Genomic DNA, 21,482 nt, shown 5'->3' with positions numbered 1-21,482 from the left:
GGCAAAGGGGAGAGCGCGGCCACGGTGTTATGGGCGGGTATTATGCAATCACAGCGCCGCCCATAATATCGTGCCTGCGACCACGTCACCAGCAGTCCTCTCGTGCACGGGACCTCGGGCGCTGTGGGCGGTGTCCTGATCTATGAAATGAAGCAATGAGGGACGGCGTAAACCAGAAGGAGGGACAGTAACCGACACCACATGGCCTGCCCACATGGAAAATTTACAAGAATTGCAGGCAAAAAGGTACAACTTTATAAAGTGTTTTATTTAATTTAAAAGGGGGCACAAAAAGTACAGGAAGCTTGCTAGAATGCAGCCCAGGAGCTGCAGAGGGGGAATCTTTTAGATTTAAAGCTCAATTTCTGATGACAGGTACCCTTTAAAGAAACGGCTAAAAAAATTTCCAAGTGTAGTAAAACAGTGAAAAAAATGAATTTTGCCATTGTTTTGTTTTGTTTTTTTCCAGTTTCGTTTTTATGGCATTTATTGTATGGTAAAAATGTGCAGGTGACATGGTACTACTGGCCAGTATGATGGTGGTGATGGCAAATTTATGTATATATACTGTATATACAGTGCCTTGCAAAAGTATTTGGCCCCCTTGAATTTTTCAACCTTCTCCTACATTTCAGGCTTCAAACATAAAGATAAAAATGTTGATGTTCTGGTGAAGAATCAACAACAAGTGGGACACAATTGTGAAGTTGAACAAAATTTATTGCTTATTTTAAACTTTTTTAAAAAATAAATAACTGATAATTGGGGCGTGCAATATTATTCGGCCCCTTTACTTTCAGTGCAGCAAAATCACTCCAGAAGTTCATTGAGGATCTCTGAATGATCCAATGTTGTCCTAAATGACTGATGATGATAAATATAATCCCCTGTGTGTAATCAAGTCTCCGTATAAATGCCCCTGCTCTGTGATAGTCTCAGTGTTCTGTTTAAAGCGCAGATAGCATCATGAAGACCAAGGAACACAACAGACAGGTCCGTGATACTGTTGTGGAGAAGTTTAAAGCCGGATTTGGTTACAAAAAGATTTCCAAAACTTTAAACATCCCAAGGAGCACTGTGCAAGTGACCATATTGAAATGGAAGGAGTATCATACCACTGCAAATCTACCAAGACCCGGCCGTCCATCCAAACTTTCATCTGAAGTAAGGAGAAGACTGATCAGAAATGCAGCCAAGTGACCCATGATCACTCTGAACTGCAGAGATCTACAGCTGAGGTCTGAGAGTCTGTCCATAGGACAACAATCAGTCGTACACTGCACAAAATCTGGCCTTTATGGAAGAGTGGCAAGAAGAAAGCCATTTCTCAAAGATATCCATAAAAAGTGTTGTTTAAAGTTTGCCACAAGCCACCTGGGAGACACACCACCAAACATGTGGAAGAAGGTGCTCTGGTCAGATGAAACCAAAATCGAACTATGTGGGCACAATGCCAAACGATGTTTGGTGTAAAAGCAACACAGCTCATCACCCTGAACACACCATCCCCACTGTCAAACATGGTGGTGGCAACATCATGGTTTGGGCCTGATTTTCTTCAGCAGGGACGGGGAAGATGGTTAAAATTGATGGGAAGATGGATGGAGCCAAATACAGGACCATTCTTGAAGAAAACCTGTTGGAGTCTGCAAAAGACCTGAGACTGGGACGGAGATTTGTCTTCCAACAAGACAATGATCCCAAACATAAAGCAAAATCTACAATGGAATGGTTCACAAATAAAAGTATCCAGGTGTTAGAATGGCCAAGTCACAGTCCAGACCTGAATCCAATCGAGAATCTGTGGAAAGAGCTGAAAACTGCTGTTCACAAACGCTCTCCATCCAACCTCACTCAGCTCCAGCTGTTTACAAAGGAAGAATGGGCAAGAATTTCAGTCTCTTGATGTGCAAAACTGATAGAGACATAACCCAAGCGACTGCAGCTGTAATCGCAGCAAAAGGTGGTGCTACAAAGTATTAACTAAAAGGGGACGAATAATATTGCACACCCCAATTTTCAGTTATTAATTTCTAAAAACAGTTTAAAATAAGAAATAAATTTCGATCAACTTCACAATTGTGTCCCACTTGTTGATTCTTCCCCAGAACATTAACATTTTTATCTTTATGTTTGAACAATAAAATGTGGAAGAGGTTGAAAAATTCAAGGGGGGCGAATACTTTTGCAAGGCACTGTGTGTGTGTTGGTACCATTCATTTACATTCTCAGCTATAAGTAATGTGCTTATTTTTTTATTATATTTTTCTTTTTAGATTTGGAAAACAAGCTTATTTTGAACTTTAAAAACTTTCTAAACATTTTTTTTCATATTTCTATAGCCTCTTTGAGGAATTTGAACATGTTTGATCACTTGTACAATACAACACAGTTTACTCTCTTATGAAGTCCAGCACAGGGGCGGATATATCATTGGTGCAACATCTGCATCGCCACAGGAGCCCATTAGGTGATGGGGCCCATTTACATCTCTAAAGTAGTTGGAATTATATGTTATGATGAGATTTTGGACTGCAAAGAGCCCATATACTGTCCTTGCACAGGGGTCCTCTCCTCTCTGTGTCTGCCACTGGTCCAGCAGGTTACACTTGATTGTACAACTCAGTTGAAAGTTGCAGAACTTAAAGGGTTATTACCATCTCCAATATCCAATCCCAATATGTAGTAGGTATTATAATAATAATAATAATAATAATATTAGCAAATACCTCCAAATAAAAATGTAGTCTAGTGTGGCGCCCTGGACAAGCCAGGGGCCACAGGTAACAACACACACACCCCCCCACCCCCAGCAGCTCCCAGCAGTCATCCCCAGTGAGACCTGATTTCTTCCCTCGGGTTCAGACAGACACACCAGGTGGGCGGAGTCAGGCAGATGGAGACGCCCACCCAGGAGTCTAGCTGGCTTGAGGCAAAAACCAGTAGAGACAAGTCCAGGCAGAGGAAGAGAGAGGAGGTCTGCAGAGAGGCAGACGCAGACTGGGGCCTAGGTTGGAGCCTAGGGCCCTCGTGTAGCAGTCAGGCAGACGGTAGTGGCCGTCTGCGAGAGCCGGGAAGACAGTCTGGTGGAACCGTAGGTAGCCGGGGCTGGGCGGTGGCCCACCGGTACTGAACCGGGGAGCCAGCTGGAAACCGGAGCGCAGGAGAAGCGTACGGAAGGTGCAGGAAAGGATTTACATTACCAACCTGGGGTCAGGGGAAAAACACCGCAGCCGCCTGTGGGACCCGTCCATCCAGCCGTTTGTTTCATCAGAGACTCCGTGTGTCTTACTGGCTGAGTGAGTACCAGCGTGCCGTGCGGCACAGCGCTGCCCCCGCGACCCTGCACCTCACCAGGCCCCGTAACCCGCCTGCCATCCATCCCTACCACATCACCGGGCCCCGGGACAACCAACCCCCTACCCACGGAGGGGAGAACTAACATCAAAGCTGCTCCCAGTCATCGCTCCCAGGATCCCCGTCCAGAGCAGCGGTGGTGTCACCAATATCACCACAACCGTGGGTGGCGTCACGGACAATAGCCAAATCCCCACAATCAATCCCCACCCTTTTCACTCACGGGCGAGGAGCGCCGCTCGAGTTCCCGGGATCCGGCCCACCGCTCGAGCCACCACCGAGCAGCAGCAGCAGCAGCCGAACCTGAGCAGTGGGAGAGCGCAGCGTCCCCTCCTCCGCCCGCGACACTAGTTTTCCTGATATAGCCATGTCTCTTACCTCATGTGCAAGGCATTGCAGCTGAGGTATCCATGGTTACATCCACTCACATAGTGACAGTTAGTTAATTGCTTGTGGTAGTAACCATGGATACATATGCTACAATGCCCTGCACATAAGATAAGAGACATGACTGTATCAGGAGAACTATACTACATTTCTAATTGTAGGTATTTTGCTAATAATATTATTATAATTACACCTACTACATATTGGGATAGGATCTTGGAGATGGGAATACCCCTTTAACTTTACATTCACTCTTAAGTGTTCCTTTACTGGGCCCAGCAGTATATGTGTCTACCATGAGTCAAGAAATGTACAGCTTTCTCCTCTAAGGCCACGTTCACATTGCGTTTTTACCTACATTCACTGGTTCCATTGGGGCATCTGTCTGAACCCCCCAACCCCCCCCCACCCGCAAAACATGTTTCGGACGCATACGCCAAAAGGAGTAGTAGATTACTTTCGAGTGTCCGCCAGGGGAAAACGTATGTGCCCGAAAATGGTGCAAGACAGAGCACATGGTGACTCGATCTGCTGCATTATAGTCAGTGGCTCCATCAGCGTATGTTTCCGAAAAACCTTTTTTGGAGGGGGGGGGGGCGGACAGATGCCCCGACAGGACCAGTGAACGTAGGTAAAAACGCAATGTGAAAGTGGCCTAAGTGAATGCCACAATGGATCCTCTAAGAAGTTACTCTCTCCTGTACATGTGTCTCACGTATTTACAGCAGCCATTTCTTCTAGGTGTTTTCATTACTTTTGTGGGCTTTTCTTACAATTGGACAACTATCTTTCACTGACTTTACTCCCAAGCATCCAAAACCGGGCAATTCTGCTCTCTTCAGAAGAGAACCGTAGGACCGGGGACGGGCGGTGGCCCGCCGGTACCGAACCGGGGAGCGAAGTGAAGCCAGCACACACAGGCAGGGCCTGCGGACCCCGACCAGGCTTGGAGTCGCCATTAGAGGTCAAATCCGTCAGTGACCGGAACCCCAGGGGTTTCCTAACAACCAAGACCCAATTGAAGGCAACCGTCCGACCAGCAAAAGGAAATACAGCTACCGCCACAGCTAGAGTTCCAAGGGCCAGAGCCTGCGGGCAAAAGGGCTCCTCCGGCACATATACACGCTGGGGAGCGGGTTACCGGTGGGAATCCATCGGGACCGAACATACAAAAAGGTGCAGGGAAAGGCAGCCACCACCAACCATCCGGGAGAAGCCACAGCAGCCGGCTGCGGGACCCGTCCATCCAGCTGTTTGGTTTACCAGAGACTTTGTGTACTTTTGTGGCTGAGTGAGTACAACCGTGCCATCCGGCACTGCGCTGCGCAGTCCAGGCGACCCTGCACCTTGCCAACCCTGCCCCTCCTCGTCACCTCACCGGGCCCCGGGACCACCAACCCCCTACCCACGGAGGGGGGGAACAACATCCCAGCTGCTCCCTACCATCGCTCCCGGGATCCCCGTCACCAGCAGCGGTGGTGTCCAACCTCACCACAACCCGTGGGTGGCGTCACGGACCAAATCCCCAAACCAAACTACCCACTTTCACTCACGGGCGAGGAGCGCCGCTCGAGCCCCCGGATCTGGCCCACCGCTCGAGCCACCGAGCAGCCATCGCAGCAGCGCCGGACCCGCGTTAGCGAGCGCAGCGCATGGCGTCCTCCCCACCCGCGACAACTTGGCGTCACGAACAGGATCTTACCATTCTGCCGGCTGGTAGAAGTGCGTCTTGTGCCCCGCCGGCGGTGTCCGGCCGAAAACTTTCAGAGTCCGCCATCTTGGGCGCGAAGATTTTCCCGCTCGAGCGTCTTCTCGAGCAGTGGAGGCGCGAAAGCCGAAGCCCCGCCCCTGAAGAGGAGGTGCTGAGAAAAGACCAAGGGGGGGCGGTAACAAGATGTCTGCGCCTGACGGAGCCACTGGAGGAGTGGCAGTCGCAGCCGCGGCGGCATGTAACTAGTGCTGCGGAGTGCAGGGACGCCAGGACTCTGCCGAAACACATTCCTGGACATCAACGTGGAAGGATGTGTTGGAAGATCCAGGCCCAGGCTGATTTACTGATGGAGCGGTGGATAGTCGAAGTGGAGGAACCGGCTGCGGCTGTGCGAGCACGCGAAGTGGAAGCAACCGTGGAGGAGCGGGTAAGCGACCCACGCCCCTATGTCCCCCAGGGACCGGCCGCTGCGGCTGAGGGACCCGGTCTGCCCCTGCCCTCTATATCGCCTCCCCCGCCGCCCGTACCGGTTGCCGCTGCTCCCCTGCTCAGTCCGCTGCCACCAACACCGGCACTGGAGTCCGTTCTACCAGCCTGCAAAGACCCGCCTGCAGAAGACGCGAGCAGTCAGCCCATCATTGCTCCGACACCCGTACCAGCCCCACGTCGCGCCTGCCTCCAGAAAGTACCTCATCCCGACTTGGACGCACCAGCGATCCCAGAGGAAGCCGCGCTCCAGATGACAATGGCCCCGGCAGTCCGGCCGGCCAAGATGGAGGTAACCGTCGACCGGAAGCGAGCCCAGCAGGTAAAGCTGGCTGCTCCCAGAATCCAGGCCTCGGCTGAGGCGTCGCGGGGTTGCCGCTGCAAGGCAGCCGAGCAGGCCACGACACAACGGAGTTCCCCAGTGCAGAAGGTGCCGGTCGTAGCCGGCACGGGAGAGCTCCGGCTGGGCCCGACCCCCGCACAGAGCGAGACGGAGCGGGCAGACGCTCCATACTGGGAGTGGCAGCAGCGCCAGCTGGGCCGGGAGATCGCTGCCTGAAAAAGGTATAAAGCGGATGTGCATGCCCGCATGTATGTGGAGAAAGATCACCTGCAGCGAGCTACCATCGGGGTCCAGAGCAGTGCACCATGTGAAGGTGGCACTGGAGCCCCACGCTTGAGAATGGACTGTTGAGTAAGGCAGCGGCCCACCGTTGCAACCAAGTTGTCCCCGTTGGGACCACCAGTACCGTAACCTGTTAAATAAATGAGTGAATCAACCGAGAAAATGACCTGATTGACACAGTGATTGACCCGGCCGTTGCCGGCAAGTTGTCCCCGCAGGGACCCTGTGTACCGTTGGCATGAGGAACTCTTCATAGACATGCCTGAGAACTTGCAGGGCACCCACGAACTGGTGGGATTGTAAATAAGTTGGGGTATGTTTCCGTTGCCGCCTCCGGAGAGGCAGCTTTGGAGGATGGGCCTGGAGGGAAGTGATGGCCCAGGCCCACCACTACCGCAACCGGTGGCGATCCTCCCGGGGGTCAGGGGTCCCCCATGGACGTGGGGTCCCCTGAAGTGACAGCCGGGTGCGAGTTACTGTACCCGTTCCCTCTCGGGCAGCCTGGATCTGGACTGGGGTCAAGGGGTGCTGCCCACTTCTTAGGGGCAGCATCAGGGCTAGGTTGCTTGGGTGGGAGAGCGGAAGCCGTCCGTCCGTTATTATTAAAAGTGTATGCCTATGTGGTTTGTAAAGTTCAAGTGACCTGCGTCCCGTAAGGGAAGATTTAAAATGCATTAACTGTGTTGATGTTTTTATATTTTTGCAGTTAAAAAGAAAAAAATAAAACCGGTGATGGACGGGCAGCCCGCGGACAGTCTGCATTTAACCAAGGGGGAATGTGGTGCCCTGGACTAGCCAGGTCGTCACAGGTACTACAACACACACCCCCACCCAGAGACAGGGACATCAGCCAGACACAAAATCCTTGTTGCCTCCCTCCAGGGGCTGATGTCCACACCAGGTGGGGTGGAGCCAAGCGGTTGGCCCCACCCACTGAGGAGTTCACAGTCCTGGAGGCGGGAAAAGGAAGTCAGATCAGTGAGTGAGAAGTAGAGTTCAGTTAGGGAAGTGAAAGGGAGAGGACTGAAGGAGTAAACTGACCGTGTCCGGGTGTCTGGCCCGGGCACCAAGAGCAAGGTTGGCAGACGGTGGTGGCCGTCTGCAGGAGAGGCAGATCAACGTGGAAACGTAGGACCGGGGACGGGCGGTGGCCCGCCGGTACTGAACCGGGGAGCGAAGTGAAGCCAGCACACACAGGCAGGGCCTGCGGACCCCGACCAGGCTTGGAGTCGCCATTAGAGGTCAAATCCTTCAGTGACCGGAACCCCAGGGGTTTCCTAACAGCCAAGACCCGATTGAAGGCAACCATCCAAACAACAGAAGGAAATACAGCTACCGCCACAGCTAGAGTTCCAAGGGCCAGAGCCTGCGGGCAAAAGGGCTCCTACGGCACATATACACGCTGGGGAGCGAGTTACCGGTGGGAATCCATCGGGACCAAACATACAAAAAGGTGCAGGGAAAGGCAGCCACCACCAAACGTTCAGGATAAGCCACAGCAGCCGGCTGCTGGACCCGTCCATCCAGCCGTTTGGTTTACCAGAGACTTTGCGTACATTTGTGGCTGAGTGAGTACAACCGTGCCATCCGGCACCGCGCTGCGCAGTCCAGGCGACCCTGCACCTTGCCAACCCTGCCTCCCCGTTACCTCACCGGGCCCCGGGACCACCAACCCCTACCAACGGAGGGGGAAAACAACATCCCAGCTGCTCCCTACCATCGCTCCCGGGATCCCCGTCACCAGCAGCGGTGGTGCCCAACCTCACCACAACCCGTGGGTGGCGTCACGGACCAAATCCCCAAACCAAACTACCCCCTTTCACTCACGGGCAAGGAGCGCCGCTCGAGTCCCCGGATCCGGCCCACCGCTCGAGCCACCGAGCAGCCGTCGCAGCAGCGCCGGACCCGAGCATTAGCGAGCGCAGCGCAGCGGCGTCCTACCCGCCCGCGACAGCTACAACAATATAACTCCAAAAACAAACATTTTCTCAAATTGGCATACAATATATAGCACTTATTCTCCTTACAGAAGAACAAGTAAAAGAAGACAGGACAGCCTTCTGTAATTTGCAGGTTTGCCTCAAAGCATCTCTATTACACTTTAGAGATCCAAAAACAGTACAACATGTATAAATATTATTTCTTGTAAGCAATGTTTCAGGTCAAAGATTCTTCATCAAGCATGACCTGAAGCAAACTCCACCCAAAAATCATGATGATATTCGTGATAAGACATTATGGGTGGTAGCTTCATTGTGTCAAACCTAGCTGGAAAATAATGAAGAGCTCACATGTTCTGAGATGTGTTGAGCAAGTTGCCGGCTCTACCATCATGTGCACCCTTAACCTACATGTATTCAAAAGAGTTGTGAGACCCGGACTCTTCGTATATTTCCCCTACCAGCGTCCTAGATATGAAGATTGCAAGACAGAAGTACTAATAGTAAATAGAGATGATTGATCTGCCGAGAATTACGTTTTAGGTTGAATTTCTTGCATCTCTGTGTGTGACGTAAGTGGTGAATAGTAAAAGCACCAGATTTGGATTTAAGGGTTTAACCAGTTTCACTAAAGTGGGCCCCATACTTTGCAAAATACCTAACATCACAAACACTATGTAGCGCTTAGGTGTGCTGCTGAATCCTTCCCCTTCTGGGGGCCTCCCGGGTCATGCCTAGTACGCATGTGCACGCACCTGCCCTCCTCTTGAAGGCTTGACACGTTATTTCCAGGAAATGCCTTTCAGCCTATGGTGACTATGTATTTAAAGCACCCTCTCATCAGGGAAGGTGTCTGCACAACGTCCTCAGTTAGTTAGTTAGTTTGGTTGTCAGGTCCTGTTATCCCTGTGTCAGTTACTTGTACATGTCTTCCCTGTCCTATCTGTCCCTGCTGTGCCCATCATACCTGTTTGTACCCGCCTGTCTGTCTGCCTCAGCCATCCTTCCTGTACCTGCCTGCAAGTGTACTTTTACCTGAGTCCGTCTCTTGTCCTTGGGGTCAGCTGAAAGAGTCCTGGTCACTGCCCCGGGAGAGGTACCAGGCTTCCGCCTAGAGGTGTGCAGTTAGTTATACCCCTCCCCCTAAAGGGTAAGCCCGGGTCCCCCGTGGTCCAGTGGGCCCAGTAAACCCACTCGCTGCCCCTGCCGCGAGTGTTACACCTTACTTGGGTCCAGTGCCACATCACTGCTCTAGCCAGTCACTGAGCTTAGTAGCTCATGCACTGAAATTAATGGTACATGTTGAGCTCAGTGACTTTCTAGAGTGGTGACACGCGCTATAGATGTGATGTCACCACTGCAGCAAAAACACCTAGACTGGAGCAGCAATGGTGCAAATTTAGCACAAAATGCCACTTTTACTGATTATAGTAGTCTCAGGATTATTCATTTGATGAATAGAATCCTTCATAAGTTCACACATTTGTCTCAAGTAAAGTGATATAATAATCATGTGTTTCTTTTTTTTATTATTATTATTATTATTATTATTATTATTATTAATAATAATAAATTATTATTATTATTATTATTATTATTATTATATTTATATAGAGTTAATATATTCCTCCATACTCTACAATTCAAAGGTGACATATATAGTATATCACAAAAGTGAGTACACCCTCACAATTTTGAAAATGTTGTATTATATCTTTTCATGGGACAACACGCCCCCTCACACTGCCCGCTAGGCCACGCCCCCTCACACTATGCCCGCTAGGCCACGCCCCCTCACACTATGCCCGCTAGGCCACGCCCCCTCACACGTTGGGCACCTGTACACCTCCCCCCCAGGACAACTCCTCCCATTATACTCCTCTTTCCCCAGGACTACTCCTGCCATTATACTCCTCCTATTATAATCCTCCTATTATACTCCTCTCTGAGGGGTTCGCAGCATGGGGGATGGAGCACGATGGGGGGTGCAGCATGGGGGGTGGACCACGATGGGGGGTGCCCATAATGGGGGGATGAAACACGATGGTGGTTGCGCAGCATGGGGGATGGAGCATGATGGGGTTGCGCAGCATGTCGGATGGAGCACGATGGGGGTTGCGCAACATGGGGGATGGAGCACGATGGGGAGTGCAGCATGGGGGATGGAGCACGATGGGGGGTGCAGCATGGGGGATTGAGCACGATGGGGGGTGCAGCATTGCGGATGGAGCACGATGGGGGGTGCAGCATGGGGGATGGAGCACGATGGGGGGTGCATCATGGGGGGTGCACCACGATGGGGGGTGCCCAGAATGGGGGGATGAAACACGATGGGGGGTGCGCAGCATGGGGGATGGAGCACGATGGGGAGTGCAGCATGGGGGATGGAGCACGATGGGGGGTGCAGCATGGGGGATGGAGCACGATGGGGGGTGCAGCATGGGGGATGGAGCACGATGGGGGGTGCAGCGTGGGGGGATGGACCACGATGGGGGGTGCCCAGAATGGGGGGATGAAACATGATGGGGGGTGCGCAGCATGGGGGATGGAGCACAATGGAGGGTGCAGCATGGGGGATGGCGCACGATGGGGGGTGCCCAGAATGGGGGGATGGAGCACGATGGGGGGTGCGCAGCATGGGGGGATGGAGCACGATGGGGGGTGTGCAGCATGGGGGATGGAGCACGATGGGGAGTGCAGCATGGGGGATGGAGCACGATGGGGGGTGGACCACGATGGGGGGTGCCCAGAATGGGGGGATGAAACACGATGGGGGGTGCGCAGCATGGGGGATGGAGCACGATGGGGGTGCGCAGCATGGTGGATGGAGCACGATGGGGAGTGTGCAGCATGGGGGATGGAGCACGATGGGGGATGCGCAGCATGGGAGATGGAGCACGATGGGGATGCGCAGCATGGGGGAAGGAGCACGATGGGGGGTGCAGCATGGGGGGTGGACCACGATGGGGGTGCACACCTCCCCCCAAAACACACACACACACCGCCACACACGCACCGCAGAACACACCACACACACACTGGGAACCACTAACACCGCCCTACACAGACACCCACACACACACAGACAACGCCGCACACACACAACACACAAACACCGCGACACACACAAATATATGCACATACCGCGCAACACACACATTGCACAAAACATACCTCCCCCAAAACACACACACACAGCCCACAAACACACACACACACACACAAACCGTGCAACACACACAGCACCACACACACACAACGCTACAGACACACAGCGCTCCGCAAACAATGAAACACATGCATCGCAACACACAAACAACGCCACTCACACCACCCCCCACCCAGAACATTTACAGCGCCCTACACAAACACTGGCAACTACACACAACAACATCTATATTTATAACAGAAATCATACATTAACTACACAATACGTAAATTCTAGAATACTCGATGCGTTAGAATCGGGCCACCTTCTAGTATAAATATAACGCTGTAAATTTTTTGTGCTTTCTAAATAACTCAACACACAGCCATCAATGTCTAAACCGCTGGCAACAAACGTGAGTACTCCCCTAAGTGAAAAAGTGTGTGCCCAAAATTTCAATATTTTGTGTGGCCACCATTAGTGTTACAAGGTCTCAGTTGTGAATGGGGAGAAGGTGTGTTACATTTGGTGTTATCGCTCACACACTCTCTGATATTGGTCACTGGAAGTTCAACATGGCTCCTCATGGCCAAGAATTCTATGAGGATCCGAAAAAAAAAAAAATTGTTACTCTACATAAAGATGGCCGAGGCTATAAGAAGATTGCCAGCACCTTGTCCAAGCTGCAGCATGGTGGCAAAGACCATACAGTGATTTAACAAGAGAGATTCCACTCAGAAGAGCCATGGTTGACCAAAGAAGTTGAGTGCACGTGTTCAGAATCATATCCAGAGATTGTCTTTTCAAAATAGACATGAGTGCTGCCAATATTGGGGATCAGATGTAGGCGGATCAGAACTGCATAGGGCTTTGTAGGTAGAGTATTAAGGGAACCAATCATCAGGATTTTCGTATATAACCTAAAGCCAGTGCTATACTGGCACTATCAGGTTGAGTCTATACATACTTTTAGTGGTCAGCTCGGATGTTTAGCTTTTAAAACCCAATAAAGTAAAGTTTATAAAATCATCAGCTTCTTGAGTGACAGCAGATACTATCTGGGGGGTATGCATAGTTATTCCCTCCCTCTATTAGAATTAGCATAAGTATTATACAATCGATTCACTTTTTCCCTTGCAGGACCTGTGTAAGGTAGCCTGACTGCCATTAGGTACCGAGATGAGATCCTCAGACCCCTTGCGAGAACATATGCTGGTGCGGTTGGCCCTGGGTTCCTCCTAATGCAGGACAAAGCCAGACCTCATGTGGCTGTAGTGTGTCAGCAGTTCCTGCAAGATGAAGGCATTGAAGCTATGGACTGGCTAGCCCGTTCTCCAGACCTGAATCCGATTGAGCACATCTGGGACTTCATGTCTCGCTCCATCCACTAACGTCACGTTGCACCACAGACTGTCCAGGAGTTGGTGGATGCTTTAGTCCAGGTCTGGGAGGAGATCCCTCAGGAGACCATCTGCAACCTCATCAGGAGCATGCCCAGGCGTTGTTGTAGGGAGGTCATACAGGCACGTGGAGGCCACACACAATACTGAGCCTCATTTTGACTTGTTTCCACTTTAATTTTGTCTTGCTTTGTCTTGTTTTGATTTTCATTTTGACTTGTTTCCACTTTCATTTTGTGTGTGTCTTCAAATCCAGGCCTCCATTGGTTAAAACATTTGATTTCCATTGATGATTTTTGTGTGATTTTGTTGCCAGCACATTCAATTTTGTACAGAACAAAGATGTGTTATTTGAGTGTTCCCTTTAATTTTTTGTGCAGTGTATATATCATTTTTATATTCCTTTATTTACTGATATCGGGTGAACATATAACGAAAAAGGAAATGCAAGTAATTTTTTTACATATTTTTGACACTTTTCATTTTTTTTTTCTTTTTCGACTACAAAGGACAGTTAAATAAAAATTAATTAAAGGTACCCCTTTCAAAGAAATTATTTTTATATATTGGCTTTTTTTTTTTGGACAAGTGTGGGCTAGAACCAAACTTGAAATTGTTATGATTCATGCACGGGTCTGCCATTCCTGAGCTGGTGCATGTATCCTGCCTCCGGGAGGGGCCTGTTTATTCTGACTTCATTCCAGGGGTCACGCCGCCATATATTGGTGCTGCTGCCTCCGGGACACCACCAGTGATATTTACGGCTCTGCTTTCTGCTACGTTCCTGTAAAACGTTCTCTGGTTCTTGTCCGGCTTCCGGCTACCCGTTACTGTTTGTCCTGACCTCCGCTCCCTTTGCACGATCTGATTTCCATCCCTCTTGCATCACCTGACCTGACCTCCGTCCCCCCCGACCTGACTGTTTCCCCGACCTGTCCTTACCTCCGTTCCTCCTTTTGTCCATACTTTCCTGTCCTCCCGTTTCCTGTCCAGTTCTGTGTTCCCCACGTCCTCCCCTGTGCCTTCTTACTTTCCCGGTATCCGACTTTGGCTCTGTTCTTTGACTTTGGCTTGTTTTCTCCTCGGTACAGACGTGACATTCCGGCTTAGACCCTGACTGATCGACTATCCTTGTTCTTGTTAGCGACCTCTTGTGGGTTTCTGTCTAAGTACTCTAAGGTGTTACCGTATTTTTCGGACTATAAGATGCACTTTTTAGTGCCGGCGCTGACAGGTGGGCGGGATGATGGCGGGGGGTGCATGCATACTAAACAGCCGACCCGCGTGATCACCCCTGGCAACTACAGCCTGGAGTGATCATGTGTGGCTATATTCACTGCCTCCGGCGCATCATCATGAGAGCGGGGGGGGCAGTGAATAAGTATACTCACCGGCCACCAATCCCTGCAGCATCGTGATGTCCTCCTGTCTGTCGGTCCATTGATGTGTACGGGAAGCGGTGCGCACAGCGATGATGTCATCCCTGTGCACACCGCTCTCCACACACATCAGCGGGCAGGCAGACAGGAGGACGAGCGATGCTGCAGGGAACGGTGACCGGCTCCACACAGGTTAGCAGCGCTGCTGCTGGCACAGACAGGAAGACGAGCGATGCTGCATGGAGCAAAGAAAGGGGAGTATAAACGTTTATGTTTTTGTGTACCAGAGGATGCAGGCCATATACCAGGATGGGGGTATATAGCAGGATGGGGGTATTTATCAGGATGGGGCTATATAGCAGGATGGGGGCTATACCAGGATGGGGTATATAGCAGAATGGGGTATATAGCAGGATGGGGGTATTTATCAGGATGGGGCTATATAGCAGAATGAGGGTATTTATCAGGATGGGGGTATATAGCAGAATGGGGTATATATCAGAATGGGGGTATTTATCAGGATGTGGGCTATACCAGGATGAGGGACATATATACAGGGATGGGGATAATATACAAGGCAGGAGGATCATTACCAGGATGGGGTACCTTAGTAGAGAATTTGGGGACATTACCCCCATAACAGTGTCAGCAGCAGATCCTCGCCCCATAACAGTGTGTCATGACCACATTTTTTGCTTAAAATTTTATTTTCCTATTTTCCTCCTCTAAAACCAGGGTGCGTCTTATGGTCCGGTGCGTCTTATAGTCCGAAAAATACGGTATTTTCCTATGTGAGTCCCTGCACGCTACAGTGGTAGCTTGACAGGAACTGAGGCTTCTCATTTTTTATTTTAATTTTTTTTCCTATTTTTTAATTTTATTTTTTGTTTCATTTATTTCACACCCTGTTCTCCCCACAAAGTCTTAATTTTAACATTAATATATTCCTTTTTTTGTGCTAATTTCCTCTTTAACTGGGGCTGAAATATTATCCCCAGTTACAGAGAAATCCACTCTCCTGCCTGCACAGTAGAGCAAACCTGGCTCTCTTAGGACCCAGTAAGTCCTGCTCTCCCCCTATATCCAGCAATTACATGGGTTTGTAAGAGGAAGGGCTGTCATTGCTTCTTATACTGTATACACACCAATTGTTTAGAACTGTGTATACAGAATCAAGAAGGCAAAGATGGTAATAAACCATCTCTGCCTTCTCCATGTGGAGTCTGGCTGTGTCTGACAGCTTTCTCTCCACCCCCACATCTCGTGCAAGCAGCTTGTTCTGCAATGATGTTTTTGAACATCAGTGTACAATAAAAATGTGGACAGCCCTGACGTTTAAAGTCTATGGACAGCCTGGAACTGGTTAATATATAAGTAAATGATAAATGATCTTGTATCTTAATCACTGCTTTATCATAAAACATTCAGAGATAAGGTATATGGTGTATACTGTAAAAGTATATGTTCAATAGAAAAATAGAGGGTTTAGATGGAATCTTATGCAATAATTACATGAAAAATTTGCATTGAAACTGCAATTTTTAAGGAAGCGCAGAAATAATCTTTATGGTGAATATTGATAGAAGCTTCAAAGTTGTGAAAAAATGATTGAAGTGACACATGTAAAAACTATTGCCTGTCAGTGAACAAGTGAGATATGTGGCAAGAACAAGACTATATGACTGTATGACATAACATTGCTTCTGCGGAATCAGAGATAGATCCAACCCTGGAAGGTTAACTCTTTGCTGACTTTGGTATAAGACTATGCTCACACAATGGCGTTTTCGGCTCTTTTTTATTTTTTTGCATATTTTTTTTCATTGGTTTTATGCAAACCCATGCTAATAAAAAGCTGTTTTTTTACAGTACTAGCAAAACCTATGAAATTCCAGAAATCTCATGCACACAGACACACACTTGGCAAAATGCTGCGTTTTTTTTAAAGAAGCTGCATTTAAATTCAATTAGTGTTTTGCAGCTTTTTTTCATCATTGAAAGTAATGAAGATTGGAAAAAAAAAATGCAGGTGCCTTTTTGATGTGCTTTTTAGGGTATGTTCACACAGGGCTTTTTTGGTGAGTTTTTGCTGTGTTTTTTAGCTGCAGATTTGCCTTGGTTTTATGCAAATCCATGCTAATAAAAAGCTGTTTTTTACAGTCCCAGCAAAGTCTATGAGATTTCTGCAATCTCATACACCCACCCACCCACCTACACACACCCACCCACCTACACCCACCCACCCACACACACCCACCCACCTACACACACACACCCACCTACACACACACACCCACCTACACACACCTACACACACACACACCTACACCTACACACACACCTGAAGATTATTTCCTGAATGTTTTGTCAAATACCTGCCTTTTTGCTGTTAGGCTACATGCGCACGCTGCGTTTTTTGTTGCGTTTTTGTCACTTTTTTGGTGCAGTTTTGTTGTCAGAACTTTCTGATGTTTGACTTCCCAGCAAAGTCAATGAGAAGTCAGATTTGCTGTGTGCACCTTGCAGTTTATTTGTCAGCGTTTTCTTTGACAAACATTTTTGACAAAAAAGAAGCAGCATGTTCATTTTTCTAACGTTTTTGTCAACATTTGTCACAAAAAAATGCATCAAAAACGCATGCTGTCAATTTGGTGCGTTTTTGATGCGTTTTTGGTGCATTTTTTGTGCATTTTTGATGCATTTTTGTCACAAAAATTGCATCAAAAACACACCTGCATTACAAGTGGGGTTTTTTTTACATTTCCAGGCTCTCTCTGACAAGGTGCAGTTTTGGTTGCAGTTTGCGTGCAAAAAAACTGCAGCAAGCGCATGTAGCTTTAATGTGCCGTTTAGGTCAATGAAAGTAATTTAATTTAAATATGTAGTGTGGCAGATGACACACTAAAAACACAGCAAAAAAAGATGCAAAACACCACGAAAAAACGCTGCAAAAAATGCAGATTCTTTACTGATAATAGGCTAGGTTTTATTGCAAAAAAAAACAAAAAACGCCAAAAACGCCCTGTGTGAACACAGCCTAAAGACCTCTCTCTGTTCCATCAGCTTTCCTCAAGTGCTTTACAAGGCATCTCAGGGAGGAAGGAGGGTTGAAATAAAAATCATCACTTAAATTTTATTACATGAAATGTGCCAGAAAAAAAAAATTGTAAGAAAGAAACTTACATACAATATTTGATATACAGTACTTGTAATTAAACAAACCCAAAGAATGAGATTTTTTTTTATCGCACAGTAAAACGTATGAAAATTGAAAAACATAAAAAATATTACTAGTAGCAATGTGTTTTCTTTCCACATCCACTGTAAAAAAAATAAAGTTAAAATAACTTGCTACCTTCCAAATAAATGTCACAGGGAATGCTTAATAGTGTGGCTGAGACCTACGAAGCACACCGTGCACAGAGAATGCTGGTGACAATGGCATCTTCATGTATAAAGAAGACTGAGAATAGGAGAAACAGGGAAAAAAAAGATTAAAAATGAGGATACCAGATATTTAACTGTGCCTTATGCATTTATTGTGATATTTTATTGTGAAGTGGAGGTTTACTTTAATTTGAGTTTATAAATTACTAGCTGTAGTACCCGGGCATTGCCCAGGATAGTAACTGTCTCTCTGTCTCTCTCCCAGTCTCTGTCTGTCTGTCTTAGTGTGTCTGTCTTTTTCTGTCTGTATCAGTCTCTCTGTCTGTCTCTATCTCTGTGTCTGTCTGTCTCTCTCTTACTGTCTGTCAGAATCTTTCCCGTCTGTCTCATTCCAGGTCTGACTCGTTCCAGGTCTGTCTCTTTCCCCGTCTGTCTCTTTCCCAGTCTGTCTCTTTCCCGGTCTGTCTCTTTCCCGGTCTGTCTCTTTCCCGGTCTGTCTCGTTCTAGGTCTGTCTCGTTCCAGGTCTGTCTCATTCCAGGTCTGTCTCTTTACCCGTCTGTCTCGTTCCCCGTCTGTCTCATTCCAGGTCTGTCTCTTTCCCTGTTTCTCTTTCCCTATCTGTCTCTTTCCCCATCTGTCTCTTTCCCCATCTGTCTCTTTCCCCATCTGTCTCTTTCCCGGTCTGTCTCTTTCCCGGTCTGTCTAGTTCCAGGTCTGTCTCGTTCCAGGTCTGTCTCGTTCCAGGTCTGTCTCGTTCCAGGTCTGTCTCGTTCCAGGTCTGTCTCGTTCTAGGTCTGTCTCGTTCCCCGTCTGTCTCGTTCCAGGTCTGTCTCTTTCGCCATCTGTCTTGTTCCAGGTCTGTTTCCTGTCTGTCTGTCTGTCTGTCTACCTCTGTCTGTCTCTTTGACTGTCTGTCTCTCTATCCGTCTCCCCACCGACATCTTATTACCTCACACATAAGCTTCTTATACTAACAATTTATTTTGTTCCTATAGCAACCAATCACAGCTCCTATAAATAACCTAATAGCTCGCAGCTCCATTGACTTTAATGGAGGCAGGTTTTTTGGAGAGTAACTGTAAAGCGCGGGGTTAAATTTTCCCATCAAAACATAGTCTATGACGTTCCCTGAGTCACATGGGTGTCTCCAAAATGTTGTGATTATAAATGCAATGGTGCGGATTCCTTTAGTGGACATACACACATATACACACAGCTTCATATATTAGATATACCGGTATACTCCAAAATCAGGGGAGTGACGTCCAAAGTGGTAAGACATGTGGCCGCTAGGGGGCCTAGGAGTTGGTGGAGAAGCAATGCTGAGCTGTACCCCCCTCACACATACTAATTGTCAATCTGCCCTATGCTGCGCCATTTAGTCCGAGCTCCTGAGTCTCAGTGCAGCAGGTGCGATGACATCACTACATCCGCCTGCTGCACACACCCCCAGTCCAAATGCAGCACAGAGCGGAGAAGAGCATCAGGAAAACAGGGCAAGGGGAGCAGTTTTTATATATGTTGAATGTCAGTACTTGTGGCTGGGCATGATGTTGTCTGTGTGGTCTGATGGGGCACCATACTGTGTGGAAACTGTTAGGTCATCATACTGAGTGGAGGTTTTTGGGGCTGGGTATGGGATCATGATGTGTAGGTGATTTAGGAGCCATGATACTATGTGTGGGGAAACTGTGGTGACATCATACTATGTGAAGGACACTAGGTGTATCATGCTTTGGGAGGTATACTTTTTTAAAGGGTTATGGGGGGCATTATACTGTGTTGTGGGTCACTGTGGGGGGCATCATACTGTGTGAAGAACACTACATGCTGTGTGAGGTATACATTTTTAAAGGTTTGTGGGAGGCATTATATTGTGTTGTGGGTCGATTTGGGGGTGCCATACTGTGTGGGGACTTTGAGGTCATCATACTGAGTGGAGGTTTTTGAGGCTAGGTATGGGATTATGCTGTGTACGGGGTTTGGGAGCCATGATATTGTGTGTGGGGAAACTATGAGAACATCATACTGTAGAAGTAGATAGCCGGCACTGCACTCACATCTCGTCTATCACCTAGGACATCTTTAGAAGGGGCAGCAATGCAAGAAACTGTAGTAAGTAACTGCAGTGCTGACCCCTGTGACTAGTCAGACTAGAAATTTGTATAGCTCAATTTATTTAACATTAACATATTTAACATAAACAGCATTTTATATGGCAATTTCAAAATAATGACATTTGTAAATAATTGATTGTCATGTCTTCTGAATATAAGCCCCCCTGACTGCTGCAACCTAGGACACGGCCTATGTTGGCCTTATGGGAAATCCAGCCCTGTATGTGCTAACTTATTATCACTGGACAACCCCTTTTAAAATCTGATCCAGATTGCGCCCCCTACAGCCCATATTAAAAAGGACGCATGCCATCACTTACATCTCAGCCACCGCGCTCCGGCATCCACATCTTTCTCAATGATGCTTCTTCTTTGAGTGTAACTCCCGAAAATGTACCAAAGCATCCAGACCACCTGAATGAGCATCAAGGTGATGAGATAGGACAGGGGGTCTCTGTCTGTAATCCCAACAGCATGAATGGCCCAGGCGAACATCAGCAGCAGGCCCACCAGGAAGATATTGAAGCCATATTGGCTGCTGAGGATCTCCGCGTTTTTCTGAGGATAGTTGTGAATCAAATTCAAATGGAATTTCTTTTCTGGTGATTTGTGGCGTTCCTCTGGCGAAGGCAACGTATCGAGCTTGTTTTCATCGGCCATATTTTACTTTCTGGAATAAAGTAGGAAGAATATTGTTTAAAAGGCAAAAGAGGGGAAAAAAAGTAAATTCCGGTAACGTTATTACAACTGTTAATATAAGCATAATTTTTTTTTAATGTCTCCAAATATCCCTATAATAACCTAGTATCAATTTTCTTGTTGAGTACTGATGTAGCAGAGTTGATTTTGTCATTCTCCTCTCATGGGCTCCATTTCTTGTGCATAGTGGTATCACATATTACCTGCAGATCTATGAAAACCACTGAGAACATACCAAGTTGTGCCAATCGAAAAACTTATCACTACCTCAACTATTTTTTAGTAATAGTAATAGTATAATCAGTAGAATACAAATTAGTGCAGAAAGCAATATTAAGGGTAAGACCACACTTTGTATTTTTACCTGCGTTTCCGCAGCGTTTTGAGCTGCAGCGTTTTCATGCCAAAAGGCATGCGTTTTGCTTTTCCATAATAGTCTATGGAAAATGTGGATTTCTAGACCGCACTTTGCGTTTTAAAACGCTGCGTTTAATTTGCATATTTTGTAGCAAGAAACATGCGTTCAAAGAAGCAGCATGTCAATTGTTTTTGCCATTTTGGGCTGTGTTTTGCTAACATTGAAGTCAATGAGAAATGGCAAAAACCAAGAAACTTCAAATCTCTGGCGTTTTACCTGCTTTTTAGGTGCAGAAAACATGCGTTTTGGACTACATAAACGCATGCTTTTCTGACATTAAGATAATGGAATAATATGTCACACACATAGTCCGACAATTAAATTAAATTATGATTTTATTGCTATTGTATTGCTATTTTAGCATTAAATATTATAAAACCGCTATAATTTCATGAAATATAACTTTTTTCTTTATTAATTCACACAT

General features: G+C 47.7%; 1 protein-coding gene across 1 annotated transcript in view; it reads right to left on the bottom strand.

Annotated features, from left to right (window-relative positions):
• Positions 1 to 20,599, bottom strand: part of OTOP1 (otopetrin 1) — a 74,540-nt gene extending 53,941 nt beyond the window's left edge. The window contains exon 1 of the mRNA XM_075333432.1: positions 20,259 to 20,599. Within this exon, the coding sequence (XP_075189547.1) occupies positions 20,259 to 20,598 (340 nt within the window). The 5' untranslated portion in view covers position 20,599. The remainder of the gene's footprint in view (positions 1 to 20,258) is intronic.
• Between the last annotated feature and the right edge of the window lie 883 nt (positions 20,600 to 21,482).

Source organism: Anomaloglossus baeobatrachus, chromosome 1 (genome assembly GCF_048569485.1).
Source record: "Anomaloglossus baeobatrachus isolate aAnoBae1 chromosome 1, aAnoBae1.hap1, whole genome shotgun sequence".
NCBI lineage: Eukaryota > Metazoa > Chordata > Amphibia > Anura > Aromobatidae > Anomaloglossus > Anomaloglossus baeobatrachus.
Note: the sequence above shows the minus strand (reverse complement) of the source record. Positions and strands in the feature narration are given on the sequence as shown.